General features: G+C 44.8%; 2 protein-coding genes across 4 annotated transcripts; both read left to right on the forward strand.

Moving 5' to 3' along the window:
- Nucleotides 1-1,970: 1,970 nt before the first annotated feature.
- LOC123491512 lies at nucleotides 1,971-4,158 on the forward strand. The gene is made up of 11 exons (XM_045222346.1): nucleotides 1,971-1,976; nucleotides 2,102-2,248; nucleotides 2,338-2,418; nucleotides 2,528-2,677; nucleotides 2,803-2,852; nucleotides 2,975-3,044; nucleotides 3,145-3,231; nucleotides 3,328-3,426; nucleotides 3,551-3,631; nucleotides 3,722-3,826; nucleotides 4,008-4,158. Exons 2-11 carry the CDS (start codon nucleotides 2,117-2,119, stop codon nucleotides 4,137-4,139), a joined length of 987 nt encoding a protein of 328 aa, XP_045078281.1. The 5' UTR covers nucleotides 1,971-1,976; nucleotides 2,102-2,116; the 3' UTR covers nucleotides 4,140-4,158.
- Nucleotides 4,159-11,230: 7,072 nt separating this feature from the next.
- On the forward strand, nucleotides 11,231-14,979 carry LOC123491513. 3 transcript variants are annotated; one of them, XM_045222348.1, is made up of 15 exons: nucleotides 11,231-11,295; nucleotides 12,120-12,166; nucleotides 12,381-12,493; nucleotides 12,595-12,666; nucleotides 12,758-12,841; nucleotides 12,967-13,113; nucleotides 13,203-13,283; nucleotides 13,392-13,541; nucleotides 13,667-13,716; nucleotides 13,838-13,907; nucleotides 14,008-14,094; nucleotides 14,191-14,289; nucleotides 14,414-14,494; nucleotides 14,585-14,689; nucleotides 14,871-14,979. In XM_045222348.1, the coding sequence occupies exons 1-15, from the start codon at nucleotides 11,237-11,239 to the stop codon at nucleotides 14,955-14,957; spliced, it is 1,332 nt and encodes a 443-aa protein (XP_045078283.1). In that variant the 5' UTR covers nucleotides 11,231-11,236; the 3' UTR covers nucleotides 14,958-14,979. The 3 variants fall into 3 exon arrangements, with proteins under 3 accessions (XP_045078283.1, XP_045078282.1, XP_045078284.1); XM_045222347.1 differs by lacking the exon at nucleotides 11,231-11,295 and having other exon boundaries at nucleotides 11,833-12,166; XM_045222349.1 differs by lacking the exons at nucleotides 11,231-11,295; nucleotides 14,008-14,094 and having other exon boundaries at nucleotides 11,833-12,166.
- The last annotated feature ends 729 nt before the right edge of the window (nucleotides 14,980-15,708 follow it).

A 15,708-nucleotide genomic window follows, 5' to 3' on the forward strand; every position in this document is an offset into this window, starting at 1 on the left:
CCACCCTGGTGCGTAAGGATTTGGTGGGCCCAACGTGTCTGACCCCGGGGAAAGTCCTCCCAGTTTCCTGTGTCCATGGGGACACCAGAGAATACCCCATTACTGAACTTACAATGACCAGCACACGGGGAACCATACACACGACGGCGGGGGTGGTTGATTCCCCTCCCCGTCCCTGTCCTAATTGGACGAGACTGCCCAGCCTTTTACCCACTCTGGAGAGAGTCTCAGGAGAGGATAACCCGAGTACCTCGGAAACGGAGAGGCAAGACTCATCCTGGGAAGGCTCCGGTGCAATCCTCCGAGTTACTCACTCCCGCCCGGGCTCTGATAGGGATGGCAGGTGCCCAGACCGACACAGAGACGGAGCTACAGAATCTGGACAAAGAACTGTCTGGTCTGAAGGGGACCGCTGAGAGGTATCGTTTGTTAAAGCAACAGTTAGACATGAAGACAGAAGAGTTAGATATCCTCCAGGCTAAACTCCAACAGAGCTCCTTCCCTAAGCAACAGGAGGAGCTGGAGAGGCTGCGCAGGACCATCGAGGAGTGTGAGGAGACCCTGCGCAGTAGTAAGGAGGTCCAGAAGAAGGCAGAGGAGAAGTACAAGGTGTTGGAGAACAAGATGAAGAATGCGGAGGCAGAGAGAGAGAAGGAACTGAAAGCTGCTCAACAGAAGCTAAACTCTGCTAAAACCAAGGCTGATGCGTTCAGTAAGAAACTCAAGGAGAGACAACAGGAGGCTGAGTCCCTGGTCCTAGAGTTGGAGGAGTTGAAGAGAGAGCAGTCTGGCAAGCACCACGGCAATGCGGACGCCCTCTCCCGGCGTGATGCCTTCTTCGCTGCCTTTACCCCGACGAGGACGTCGGTCCCGAGGAGGGGGATGTGTGATGTCACGAGAGGCTGTGTCCTGGAGGGACGTTACATCCCCCTGAGGTGGCTGCAAACCCAGACAGCTATGGCTCCATCTGCTGGTATGGTCGGGAACTCCAACCCTCTATGGCCAATCTTCCCACGCAGCTGAAACCAATCAGGAGCTGATGAGCTGAAGGTTTGTTGAAGGGAAGAGACACGGTCTCAAACCTGGGCTCTCTGGAGGACAAGAGTGCTGCACGTCCACTTCCATGAGGAATATAAGGATTTGGAGATACTTACCTTTGGGAAATACTCACCTTTGGATATATGCACCTGTGGAAATACGTGTGGGACATTTGGAAGGACGTTTTGCTGGGTTGGCCACTAGCTGCAACGTGGAATACAGTAAGACTGGGGAAAAGTTATTTGAGCGAGGGAGAGTTATGATTTTGGATGTGGAAGAGACATCCCTGAACTGTTAACCCTTAAAGAGCCACCAGAGAACAGAATTGTGTTATACTTTCGTTAGTTTCCCAAGACCTTTAATAAAATCCTTGTTTTGGTTGAACCTGGTCTCCTTGCACTACTTGAGCAATCCCGCTGAAAGCTGTGTAGCCTCTCGTGACATCACAGTTTGTATTCCAATGTTCCTAATTTTAGAATCAACTGTCCTGGATGAGGTCCAGTTGGTTGTGCCATTGGATGATGTGCCGGATGTACCACTGCTGCCAGCCATCCTTGAGGAGGTGCCAGATGTGCCGACTATCCTTGAGGTACAATTTTCAGAAAGTTTTATGTTTGAAAAGTATCCCAGATATTAAATTTGTGTCACTTTGACATTCTAAAAATCGTTGTTGTCTGCTTTCTGCTTTAGGAGGCCACTGGTAATTGGCAGTTGATACCGATTAGGTTTAGCTCCCTGTACTGTGGGCCTGTTGTGATCAGGGTAAGCGACCCACACACACAGTCACATCACTGTTGCAGTGTTTGCTGTTTCTAACCTGAATGTATTGTAATGTCAACCCCCTCTTGTGCAGAACAATGCCGGTCCGGTGGCTGAAGCTTGGATAACTTTCCAGTTCATCAGCCCCATTATCACCTACATGCGTGGGGGGATCCCAGGTATGTGTCTTTGTCACTACCTAATCCTAATCTACATTGTCAGTGTCATGTGATCTTGATGGAAATATGTTACAGCGATGGCTGATATTGTTTTGTTGATGTTGTCTTGTTGTTTCACTACACAGCAGGTGGTGGTGAGGATGCACCATGCGTGTAGGGTTCGAGGCCTGGAGACTCAACTGATGTGGGCCATCTCCAAGGAGACAAACAGACTTAGTCCAGAGGGCATCCCCTACTGTGCCACCAAGGTGCAGTCCATCTCTTGGATCCAGGTAAGATGTAAATACTACTGAATTAGTATTAGATTAGGCTTTTCTTCACTTACTCCATTTGGCCTTAACATGTCGTTTCTCTCTGTCAGTATGTGGCTGGCAGGGTGACCCAGTATGCGTCTCACCTCCGCCACGAGACGTCTGTGGCCGTGACGCTTGGCTGCTACCAGGTAAATAAACAATTTCCTATGTATATAGAATAGAAATTACAGGGCATTTTTCCCATTAGATATGGTTTGTTTTCTAATAACGTGTGTTGTGTGTGTGTGTTTTGAGCAGCAAACTGATGTCTCGGTGGCGTACGCAACTCTCCACATGGGGCTGGATGGGCTGCTCTCCTTCTCGGCGTGGTCGGAGGCTGCCTCCGTCTCTACGCCCACCACTCAGCAGTTCACTGAGCCAGAGCCTGAGGCCCACAACTGCTATGAGGTCAGATGTTACACACACACATACACATACTATTGACTAGTAGCATTAAGATCCTTCGATTGACCCATTGTTTGTCATGTCATTACATTGGTCACTGATGTTGAATGTTTGTTCTGTTGTTGTAGGGCTGGGAGGAGGACCTGCTGCCTGAGGAGAGGGAGGTTCCTCTGCTAAAGTGAGTCCCTCTAAATGTGTGTGTAGCCTGGGCTTGTCAGATGCTGAAGGATAGTGGTCACAATGCTGTTATCCCCCATTGACAGTACTGGTTGACATGCTCCATTCCCCTCTCTTCCACAGCCTCTACCTTACCACCAAGAGAGTGGAGGACATCGGCCTGAGGCTCATCTCCCTGCGCCAGGCCTTTACTGTGAGTGGACCCACTTTTCTTTGACTCTCTGTGTCTTCCTGTTCTGTCTGTCTCCTAGAGGAAGATGGGTGTCTCACCCTAACTCTTCCCTCTTCTCTAGACCCTGCTCGGTTCCACCCTGAGCAGGAACCATCTGTTTGTGGCGGGAAAGGTCCTACTGGGCGCACTGGTTCAGGTCCACCAGATGGTAGCTCACTAACTCATTGTCCTTCAAGGGAAAGAGAGCGTCCTCGTGGGAAATGTGTTCTGTGCACTAACATCACTGCTCTTTGCTTTGTGATAGGATGAGGCCGAATTCATCCGTGCCTATAACGACTTTGTGAACAACCTGAGTGACCCCTCCAAGCAGATTGACATTGAGAGGGAGCTGGCTGAGGCAAAGGTGAGTTCATTAACTCTTTCAAGTCTCACTTTGAGTTCTTCCACATGCATGTCTTTTATACGGAACAGTAGCTGATCTATTTGAAATCATTCCTATTTTCTCCAAACGTGTTTTCTTGTCCTAGATCCATCATGTTAACCTGATAGACGTCCTTTTTGAGCTGGTGCTGTTTGGGGTGATGACAGCTCAGAAATCCCTGATGGTGGTAAGTAGCATCTCGCTGGTAAATGTTTAGATGTCTGTCTATTAGCAATTTCACTTCAATTTCTCTTCTCTCCTCCTCTGTTTACTTTAGCAACCTGGTGGGTTCATGGAGCGTCTGTACGCTCTCCTGTACTCCTTCCTGCCCACTGTTGCCAGCATTGAGCCAAAGGCTGAGAGATACCTGTTGCTGCTCAATGTAAGAGTCAAGAGTTTACTTCCTGTTTTCTTCCTTATTACTAGTTTACTTCCTCTTTACTCGTTCCTGGTTAACAGGGTTTAAATTCCGTTTTAGGGGGAGTAACTCTCATTGTCTCTCTCCTCTTGATAAGCTAGTAGCTCAGAGCCATTTTCTATGTGTTGTGTGGGGTTCCCTTCAGGGCGGGCTGATGGCTCTGCTAGATGACATGTTTGGGCAGCAGCTGGCCTGGTACTTTAACCGAGAGTCTCTGGTCACTGAGCTCTCCAGCCTCCTGGAGTACCACCTGGAGTACCTCATGGCCAGCATGTAGTCCTACTGCAGAGACCTGAAGGGCCATCTCTCTCTCTCTCTCTCTCTCTCTCTCTCTCTCTCTCTCTCTCTCTCTCTCTCTCTCTCTCTCTCTCTCTCTCTCTCTCTCTCTCTCTCTCTCTCTCTCTCTCTCTCTCTCTCTCTCTCTCTCTGTCTCTCTGTCTCTCTGTCTCTCTGTCTCTCTCTCTCGAATTGCTTCGTTGAACCCTGATTAGTTAACACCCATTAAATGAATGTATTCTCTTCTTTTCTCTCCCCACAGGATTCTTGTGACACTTTGCCACCTAACAGGGATCTATACTTTGCACTGAATTTGACATTTTTAAATAAAATAAATAGTAGTTCAAAAGCATTTGTCTCTGTCTTTTCATTTATTTGATTATTTCATCACTATTTCCTATTCCTGGAGTTGTTATGAGGCTAATATTACATGAACAATTATGCTTTATTCTTTGCTTATGGAAATAAAAACCAACTTTAAGTTGATTTACATGTACTACAGGCCCACACTTTATGGCATTGTACTGTGATGTGTGATACTGTACTATTTAAAAACATGTAGGCCTACATACACTGAGTGTACAAAACATTAAGAACACCTTGCTAATATTGAGTTGCACCCCCTGTTGCTCAGAACAGCCTCAATTTGTCGGGGCATGGACTCTACAAGGTGTCGAAAGCATTCCAAAGGGATTCTGGCCCATGTTGACTCCAATGCTTCCCACAGTTGTGTCAAGTTGGCTGAATGACCTTTGGGTGGTGGACCATTCATGATACACCTACTACCATACGCCGTTCAAAGGATCATAGCTTTCACCTGAATTTACCTGGTCAGTCTATGTCATGGAAAGAGCAGGTGTTCCTAATGTTTTGTACACTCAGTGTATGTTAGTTGTGTTGTAACCTGGTACAGTATAAAGTCGACCACTATAGGGCACAATTGCTTCAGTCTTGAAAGTTACTTCTTACTACCGAACTCTATATTAAGACTCTGCCATTGTAGACTCAGGTAAATTGGTTATTTTAGTTTCAGTTTGCCATATTTGCCATTAATGTCTGAGTCATTTACCGTCATTCCAACTGAAACCAATGTTAGAGTTCATGTATAGCCCCTGGTTCACCCCAGACTTGACTGCCCTTGACCAGCACAAAAACATCCTGTGGCGCACTTCATTAGCATCGAACAGCCCCTGCGATATGCAACTTTTCAGGGAAGTCAGGAACCAATATACACAATCAGTTAGGAAAGCAAAGGCTAGCTTTTTCAAACAGAAATGTGCATCCTGTAGCACTAACTACAAAACGTTTTGGGACACTGAAAAGGCCATGGAGAATAAGACCACCTCCTCCCAGCTACCCACTGCACTGAGGCTAGGAAACACTATCACCACCGATAAATCTACGATAATCGAGAATTTCTATAAGCATTTTGCTACGGCTGGCAATGCTTTCCACCTGGCTACCCCTACCCCGGCCACCAGCTCTGCACCCTCCGCTGCTTCTCCTTCACCCAAATTCAGATGGCTGATGTCCTGAAAGAGCTGCTAAATCTGGACCCCTACATATCAGCTGGGCTAGACAATCTGGACCCTTTCTTTCTAAAATTAGCCGCCGAAATTGTCGCAACCCCTATTACTAGCCTGTTCAACCTCTCTTTCGTATCATCTGAGATCCCCAGAGATTGGAAAGCTGCCACGGTCATCCCCCTCTTCGAGCTGGTCATGGGTGCACCTCAGCCACGCTCAATGTCCTAAACGATATAATAACCGCGATCGATAAAAGACAGTAATGTGCAGCCGTCTTCATCGACCTGGCCAAGGCTTTTGACTCTGTCAATCACTGCATTCTTATTGGCAGACTAAATAGCCTTGGTTTCTCAAATGACTGCCTCGCCTGGTTCACCAACTACTTCTCAGATAGAGTTCAGGTTTTTTTCATGTCTAGTCCATTGTACTGGCCTGTGTGATGTGTAGTAGTTTGATGCATCTTATTGCTTTGCTTATTTTTTGTCACCTGAAAATTCAGTCTCAGCCATTGATATCCTTAATTCCTTACCTGACCCTTACAGACACAGATGCCGGACCCGAAGACATTCAAGCAGCACTTTGACAGCAAGCATCCCAAGTCCCCAATACCTTCAGAGCTGGTTGATGTTGAGGCTTAAAAGACCACACACACACAATGGACCTACAGCTGGGTTAAGATGCTCTCATCATTCAGACTCACAGTATACATGTTAGCAGCAAACTCTTGCCCTATGCTTCAGTTGTATTTCATATGGCTCAATATGTGGAAATGTTGTCACTCATCGCCTTTCATGTTGTGATTCACAGACACACGATGACCACGATTTGAGCGCTGCAACTGGGACTGAATGGCGTCAAGGGACAAAACACTGAGACCCCTGGACATGGGTGTGGGAATATTTGTGTGACAATGACCTAAAAGGGTCATTGGGGGCAGAAGCACACCAGCACCCCATCTTATTTGAAACCCCACCTCTTTAAGGAATACCTGGGATAGGATAAAGTAATCCTTCTACCCCCCCAAAAAAAAAACATTGTAAAGTGGTTATCCCACTGGCTATAAGGTGAATGCACCTATTTGTAAGTCGCTCTGGATAAGAGCGTCTGCTAAATGACGTAAATGTAAATGTATATGTCCAACCACCCCTCAACTTCAGACTCTATTGAAGCACCCATCTTACTTCTATGAGCCCACTCTACCTACATCCCTTTTCCCTATGCCGCTTCCTTCATTCATTCCTGATTCAATACCATCTAGACTGTTACACGTCTAAAAGTTTCATGGTGTTACTTTTTCTCATCTGTGTACCGCTGTCCTACTTTTTGCCCCTTACTCTTTTCTATACCTCCTCCCATACACTCTTGTGCAAATCATTTCTGCTTTCTTTGAGAATGGTGTCATAATGGAAAGGATTTGTTGGTTGCCCAAGACTGAGCCTTGTTCTGCCTGTAAAAGGCCCTGGTCGAAACAATGCCAAAATCACTTTTGATAGTCTCCGGGTCCACGTTGTAACAATTGTTTTTTGCATTTGACCATTTCCAATAAATGTAGAAATATATATGAAAGCATTCCTCTGCCTGTTTGATCCATTCTGAAGGAAAGCAGTGACTACGTTTTGTGTGTGTGAGAGAATATGTATGCCTTGTAATGCTAGCAGAAAATCAATACTTCCGAATGCAAGTTAAACGCCATTCCGTCTATACTGATACCAGACAAATGTATACTTATAAGTATTTTCAAATGTATTTCCAATATACTGCAATGCTATGTAGCTGAAGAGGGGTGACACTGTCTAGGATAGGAGTGTCGATCAGTTTCTGGAGGTCTGTGTTCACTGGCATTTACTCTCACTTCTGCATCAAATCAACCTCTACAATAAATATTCTAGTTTCTTTTATTACAAATATAGCAGTACACAGTCCTCCAGAAATCTGTTGACAATGACACATTCCTGTGTATTGGATCCTCTGTATATAGAAAATGGCAAAATAAAAGCTCATTTGGTATTTTCCATTGCTACTAACGTATGCTGGTTAAAAGTATAATTAAAGAAATGCACACATTTTTGCCACACATATATAGTCCATATATTTAGCTTTTTTAATTGAACCATGTGTAGTACATCTAAAAGAGACAATGAGAAATTCATGGTTCAACAAGACAACATAGCCATCAAAAGGGTAGAAATTTAGCATTGCACTTATGTCACAGTACTTTACAGCTTTGATTGGATACATAGAATATATGACAAAGGGTGATGTAATTATCTGAATTACTGTAGATTTTAATAGTTTAATCAAGAGTGATGTATGGTTATAAGTCCAATGTGAAGATCTCAATTTAGGATTTCTTTATGGAGGAGGTGTTATTCATATACCATTCTCACACTAAATAATCAATATATTATACTGAACAAAAATATAAATGCAACATGTAAAGTGTTGGTCCCATGTTTCATGAGCTGAAATAAAGGATCCCAGAAATTCTCCATTCGCACAAAAACCTTATTTCTCTCAGATTTGGTGCACCAATTTGTTGACATCCCTGTTAGTGAGTATTTCTCCTTTGCCAAGATAATCCATCCGCCTGACAGGTGTGGCATATCAAGAAGCTGATTAAACAGCACACCTTGTGCCACACGACACAATGTCACAGATGTCTCAAGTTTTGAGGGAGCATGCAGTTGGCATGCTGACTGCAGGAATGGCCACCAGAGCTGTTGCAAGAGAATTTAATGTTCATTTCTCTACCATAAGCCGCCTCCAATGTCGTTTTAGAGAATTTGGCCGTAAGTGCAACTGGCCTCACAACCGCAGACCACGTGTAAGCACGCCAGCCCAGGACCTCCACATCCAGCTTCTTCACCTGCGGGATCGTCTGAGATCAGACACCTGGATAGCTGATGAAACTGTGAGATTGCACAACTGAAGAATTTCTGCACAAACTGTAAGAAAAAGTTGCAGGGAAGCCCATCTGCGTGCTCGTTGTACTCACCAGGGTCTTGACCTGACTGCAGTTCGGCATCGTAACTGACTTCAGTGGGCAAATGCTCACCTTCGATGGCCCCTGGCATGCTGAATAAGTGTGCTCTTCACGGATGAATCTCGCGTCGCGTTGCCGAGTGGTTTGTTGATGTCAATGTTGTGAACAGAGTGCCCCATGGTGGCAGTGGGATTACGGTATGGGCAGGCATACGCTACGGACAACAAACACAATTGCATTTTATCGATGGCAATTTGAATGCACAGAGATACCGTGACGAGATCCTGAGGCCCATTGTTGTGCCATTCAACAGCGGCCATCACCTCATATTTCAGCATGATAATGCACAGTCCCATGTCGCAAGGATCTGTACACAATTCCTGGAAGCTGAAAATGTCACAATTCTTCCATGGCCTGCATATTCACAAGACATCTCACACATTGAGCATGTTTGGAATGCTCTGGATCGACGTGCATGACAGCGTGTTTCAGTTCCTGCCAGTATCCAGCAACTTCGCAAAACCATCGAAGAGGAGTGGGACAACATTCTACAGGCCTCAATCAACAGCTTGATCAACTCTATGCTAAGGAGATGTGTCCCGCTGCATGAGGCAAATGGTGGTCACACCAGATACTGACTGGCTTTCTGATCCATGCACCTATCTTTATTTAAAAAGGTATCTGTGACCAACAGATGCACATCTGTATTCCCAGTCATGTGAAATCCATAGATTAGGGCCTAAAGAATATATTTTAATTGACTGATTTCCTTATATGAACTGTAACTCAGTAAAATCTTTGAAATTGTTGCGTTCATATTTTTGTTCAGTGGGGAGAACAAGTATTTGATACACTGCCGATTTTGCAGGTTTTCCTACTTACAAAGCATGTAGAGGTCTGTATTTTTTTTTTAATCCAGAAAATCACATTGTATGATTTTTAAGTAATTAATTTGCATTTTATTGCATGACATAAGTATTTGATACATCAGAAAAGCAGAACTTAATATTTGGTACAGAAACCTTTGTTTGCAATTACAGAGATCATACGTTTCCTGTAGGTCTTGACCAGGTTTGCACACACTGCAGCAGGGATTTTGGCCCACTCCTCCATACAGACCTTCTGCAGATCCTTCAGGTTTCGGGGCTGTCGCTGGGCAATACAGACTTTCAGCTCCCTCCAAAGATTTTCTATTAGGTTCAGGTCTGGAGACTGGCTAGGCCACTCCAGGACCTTGAGATGCTTCTTACGGAGCCACTCCTTAGTTGCCCTGGCTGTGTGTTTCGGGTCGTTGTCATGCTGGAAGACCCAGCCACGACCCATCTTCAATGCTCTTACTGAGGGAAGGAGGTTGTTGGCCAAGATCTCGCGATACATGGCCCCATCCATCCTCCCCTCAATACGGTGCAGTCGTCCTGTCCCCTTTGCAGAAAAGCATCCCCAAAGAATTATGTTTCCACCTCCATGCTTCACGGTTGGGATGGTGATCTTGGGGTTGTACTCATCCTTCTTCTTCCTCCAAACACGGCGAGTGGAGTTTAGACCAAAAAGCTCTATTTTTGCCTCATCAGACCACATGACCTTCTTCCATTCCTCCTCTGGATCATCCAGATTGTCATTGGCAAACTTCAGACGGGCCTGGACATGCGCTGGCTTGAGCAGGGGGACCTTGCGTGCACTGCAGGATTTTAATCCATGACGGCGTAGTGTGTTACTAATGGTTTTCTTGAGACTGTGGTCCCAGCTCTCTTCAGGTCATTGACCAGGTCCTGCTGTGTAGTTCTGGGCTGATCCCTCACCTTCCTCATGATCATTTATGCCCCACGAGGTGAGATCTTGCATGGAGCATGAACTTCTTCCATTTTCTAATAATTGCGCCAACAGTTGTTGCCTTCTCACCAAGCTGCTTGCCTATTGTCCTGTAGCCCATCCCAGCCTTGTGCAGGTCTACAATTTTATCCCTGATGTCCTTACACAGCTCTCTGGTCTTGGCCATTGTGGAGAGGTTGGAGTCTGTTTGATTGAGTGTGTGGACAGGTGTCTTTTATACAGGTAACGAGTTCAAACAGGTGCAGTTAATACAGATAATGAGTGGAGAACAGGAGGGCTTCTTAAAGAAAAACTAACAGGTCTGTGAGAGCCGGAATTCTTACTGGTTGGTAGGATATCAAATACTTATGTCATGCAATAAAATGCAAATTAATTACTTAAAAATCAGACAATGTGATTTTCTGGATTTTTGTTTTAGATTCCGTCTCTCACAGTTGAAGTGTACCTATGATAAAAAATGACAGACCTCTACATGCTTTGTAAGTAGGAAAACCTGCAAAATCGCCAGTGTATCAAATACTTGTTCTCCCCACTGTACATACTATTTATACACATATTGCCAGATTATTGCTATCAACTGCTGGTTGCAAGGTATATTACCCCGTTTGTATCTTTTGGAACAATGGTAGTCAAGTTTATAAAAATGATGTAGAATAGACGGGCTACCACAGGTGTCACAGGCATCCACAGGTCTTGACCACCATGTTGTGATGCTTCTTTAGGATCACATTGGTGTTGTCGTCACAGAAGAGTACGGAGATGGGACTGAGCTTGGTGGGTGCGCAGCACGCTTTGGGAACCTCGTCCGGCTTCAGAAGGTGAACCTGCCATGAAAAAAGGTCAATCAGACTTATTCATACATGCACTTTTATATAATCAATGATACTATCCTGTTTATAAAAGAGATGTGGATTATTATTATGCAGATACTTCAGTGCTCTCCTACCTCAGTGGGCTGTGGCTTTGCCCCCCTTGTCTGAATTTGGTCAATATATTTTAAACCGGGTTGTCTGTGCTCCACAATACTTTATTATCCACTGAGCCAAAGCCTAGACTTTCAGAAGTTCAACAACAACAACAACTTCCATGAAACATGCTAAAACATGTCAATGGGCCATTGACCTAGCTAGTGACTTAAAAATAACATTTGGTGTTTTTGTTTTATATTATACCAACAACATAGGAAATCCTCTGGTGACAAAATAGGGTCAATAGAATTAGAATGATGACTAGGAATGGCATTTTTATAGAATTCTAATGGTAACCATAGAGTTCCAAACTCATGGAATGGAATTTTTATAGAATTCTAATGGTAACCATAGAGTTCCAAACTCATTTCTATGGCAACACAGCTGTCCATTTTGTAAACAACAATTTTCTAAAATATGTGTTGCCAAGAGACATCTAACCGATAGAACATCTCGGCGTTCTATTGAACGTTTTCTGTTCGAAAACAACAATAACTTCAGTTTGCTGTTCAACAACAACAAACTTGACAGATTTTTGAGACCTGAGACTGAAAAATCGGCTGGAAAATGCCTGGGTGCTTTTCAAAATTAATGGAGAGTCGGCGGTCTACTGCGTCGACAGGTTGTTCAAATTCATTTGTGGGTTGTTTTTGTTGTCTTTTTCCGTTTTGCAGGGTTCGCAATCGTCGGGAGGTGGACAGCGACATCGACTTCGAAGAGGGTATGTTGAGTTTAAACTTCTTATTTTACCACATTTAACAATATAAATGTAATTTGTGAAATGTTGTGTATTTCTGTAATCCATACTTGCAAGCTAACGTTAACTTTAGTAACTTTTGCTAAGAGATGCACTTTTGAACTAGTAGTACTAGCTAGCTCGCTACGTTTTACATCCTAACATTTGTTTGTTTGTATTCCAATGTTCCTAATTTTAGAATCAACTGTCCTGGATGAGGTCCAGTTGGTTGTGCCATTGGATGATGTGCCGGATGTACCACTGCTGCCAGCCATCCTTGAGGAGGTGCCAGATGTGCCGACTATCCTTGAGGTACAATTTTCAGAAAGTTTTATGTTTGAAAAGTATCCCAGATATTAAATTTGTGTCACTTTGACATTCTAAAAATCGTTGTTGTCTGCTTTCTGCTTTAGGAGGCCACTGGTAATTGGCAGTTGATACCGATTAGGTTTAGCTCCCTGTACTGTGGGCCTGTTGTGATCAGGGTAAGCGACCCACACACACAGTCACATCACTGTTGCAGTGTTTGCTGTTTCTAACCTGAATGTATTGTAATGTCAACCCCCTCTTGTGCAGAACAATGCCGGTCCGGTGGCTGAAGCTTGGAGAACTTTCCAGTTCATCAGCCCCATTATCACCTACATGCGTGGGGGATCCCAGGTATGTGTCTTTGTCACTACCTAATCCTAATCTACATTGTCAGTGTCATGTGATCTTGATGGAAATATGTTACAGCGATGGCTGATATTGTTTTGTTGATGTTGTCTTGTTGTTTCACTACACAGCAGGTGGTGGTGAGGATGCACCATGCGTGTAGGGTTCGAGGCCTGGAGACTCAACTGATGTGGGCCATCTCCAAGGAGACAAACAGACTTAGTCCAGAGGGCATCCCCTACTGTGCCACCAAGGTGCAGTCCATCTCTTGGATCCAGGTAAGATGTAAATACTACTGAATTAGTATTATATTAGGCTTTTCTTCACTTACTCCATTTGGCCTTAACATGTCGTTTCTCTCTGTCAGTATGTGGCTGGCAGGGTGACCCAGTATGCGTCTCACCTCCGCCACGAGACGTCTGTGGCCGTGACGCTTGGCTGCTACCAGGTAAATAAACAATTTCCTATGTATATAGAATAGAAATTACAGGGCATTTTCCCATTAGATATGGTTTGTTTTCTAATAACGTGTGTTGTGTGTGTGTGTTTTGAGCAGCAAACTGATGTATCGGTGGCGTACGCCACTCTCCACATGGGGCTGGATGGGCTGCTCTCCTTCTCGGCGTGGTCGGAGGCTGCCTCCGTCTCTACGCCCACCACTCAGCAGTTCACTGAGCCAGAGCCTGAGGGCCACAACTGCTATGAGGTCAGATGTTACACACACACATACACATACTATTGACTAGTAGCATTAAGATCCTTCGATTGACCCATTGTTTGTCATGTCATTACATTTGTCACTGATGTTGAATGTTTGTTCTGTTGTTGTAGGGCTGGGAGGAGGACCTGCTGCCTGAGGAGAGGGAGGTTCCTCTGCTAAAGTGAGTCCCTCTAAATGTGTGTGTAGCCTGGGCTTGTCAGATGCTGAAGGATAGTGGTCACAATGCTGTTATCCCCCATTGACAGTACTGGTTGACATGCTCCATTCCCTCTCTTCCACAGCCTCTACCTTACCACCAAGAGAGTGGAGGACATCGGCCTGAGGCTCATCTCCCTGCGCCAGGCCTTTACTGTGAGTGGACCCACTTTTCTTTGACTCTCTGTGTCTTCCTGTTCTGTCTGTCTCCTAGAGGAAGATGGGTGTCTCACCCTAACTCTTCCCTCTTCTCTAGACCCTGCTCGGTTCCACCCTGAGCAGGAACCATCTGTTTGTGGCGGGAAAGGTCCTACTGGGCGCACTGGTTCAGGTCCACCAGATGGTAGCTCACTAACTCATTGTCCTTCAAGGGAAAGAGAGCGTCCTCGTGGGAAATGTGTTCTGTGCACTAACATCACTGCTCTTTGCTTTGTGATAGGATGAGGCCGAATTCATCCGTGCCTATAACGACTTTGTGAACTACCTGAGTGACCCCTCCAAGCAGATTGACATTGAGAGGGAGCTGGCTGAGGCAAAGGTGAGTTCATTAACTCTTTCAAGTCTCACTTTGAGTTCTTCCACATGCATGTCTTTTATACGGAACAGTAGCTGATCTATTTGAAATCATTCCTATTTTCTCCAAACGTGTTTTCTTGTCCTAGATCCATCATGTTAACCTGATAGACGTCCTTTTTGAGCTGGTGCTGTTTGGGGTGATGACAGCTCAGAAATCCCTGATGGTGGTAAGTAGCATCTCGCTGGTAAATGTTTAGATGTCTGTCTATTAGCAATTTCACTTCAATTTCTCTTCTCTCCTCCTCTGTTTACTTTAGCAACCTGGTGGGTTCATGGAGCGTCTGTACGCTCTCCTGTACTCCTTCCTGCCCACTGTTGCCAGCATTGAGCCAAAGGCTGAGAGATACCTGTTGCTGCTCAATGTAAGAGTCAAGAGTTTACTTCCTGTTTTCTTCCTTATTACTAGTTTACTTCCTCTTTACTCGTTCCTGGTTAACAGGGTTTAAATTCCGTTTTAGGGGGAGTAACTCTCATTGTCTCTCTCCTCTTGATAAGCTAGTAGCTCAGAGCCATTTTCTATGTGTTGTGTGGGGTTCCCTTCAGGGCGGGCTGATGGCTCTGCTAGATGACATGTTTGGGCAGCAGCTGGCCTGGTACTTTAACCGAGAGTCTCTGGTCACTGAGCTCTGAGCTCTCCAGCCTCCTGGAGTACCACCTGGAGTACCTCATGGCCAGCATGTAGTCCTACTGCAGAGACTTGAAGGGCCACGCCACACTTCTCTCTCTCTCTCTCTCTCTCTCTCTCTCTCTCTCTCTCTCTCTCTCTCTCTCTCTCTCTCTCTCTCTCTCTCTCTCTCTCTCTCTCTCTCTCTCTCCTTCTCTCTCTCTCTCTCTCTCTCTCTCTCTCTCTCTCTCTCTCTCTCTCTCTCTCTCTCTCTCTCTCTCTCTATGGAATTGAGGACTTGTAGTGCTTCGTTGAACCCTGATTAGTTAACACCCATTAAATGAATGTATTCTCTTGTTTTCTCTCCCCACAGGATTCTTGTGACACTTTGCCACCTAACAGGGATCTATACTTTGCACTGAATTTGACATTTTTAAATAAAATAAATAGTAGTTCAAAAGCATTTGTCTCTGTCTTTTTCATTTATTTGATTATTTCATCACTATTTCCTATTCCTGGAGTTGTTATGAGGCTAATATTACATGAACAATTATGCTTTATTCTTTGCTTATGGAAATAAAAACCAACTTTAAGTTGATTTACATGTACTACAGGCCCACACTTTATGGCATTGTACTGTGATGTGTGATACTGTACTATTTAAAAACATGTAGGCCTACATACACTGAGTGTACAAAACATTAAGAACACCTTGCTAATATTGAGTTGCACCCCCTGTTGCTCAGAACAGCCTCAATTTGTCGGGGCATGGACTCT

Source organism: Coregonus clupeaformis, chromosome 8 (assembly GCF_020615455.1).
Source record: "Coregonus clupeaformis isolate EN_2021a chromosome 8, ASM2061545v1, whole genome shotgun sequence".
Taxonomy (NCBI): Eukaryota; Metazoa; Chordata; class Actinopteri; order Salmoniformes; family Salmonidae; genus Coregonus; species Coregonus clupeaformis.

Bases quoted from the DNA above. Each gene is read 5' to 3' on its own strand.
- LOC123491512 (XM_045222346.1), top strand. From the start codon at position 2,117: ATGCACCATGCGTGTAGGGTTCGAGGCCTGGAGACTCAACTGATGTGG. The intron at 3,045-3,144 runs GTGAGTGGACCC...CCTCTTCTCTAG, and splicing joins CCCTGCGCCAGGCCTTTACT to ACCCTGCTCGGTTCCACCCT. The intron at 3,232-3,327 runs GTAGCTCACTAA...GCTTTGTGATAG, and splicing joins TGGTTCAGGTCCACCAGATG to GATGAGGCCGAATTCATCCG.
- LOC123491513 (XM_045222347.1), top strand. From the start codon at position 12,013: ATGCCTGGGTGCTTTTCAAAATTAATGGAGAGTCGGCGGTCTACTGCG. The intron at 12,667-12,757 runs GTAAGCGACCCA...CCTCTTGTGCAG, and splicing joins GTGGGCCTGTTGTGATCAGG to AACAATGCCGGTCCGGTGGC. The intron at 14,095-14,190 runs GTAGCTCACTAA...GCTTTGTGATAG, and splicing joins TGGTTCAGGTCCACCAGATG to GATGAGGCCGAATTCATCCG.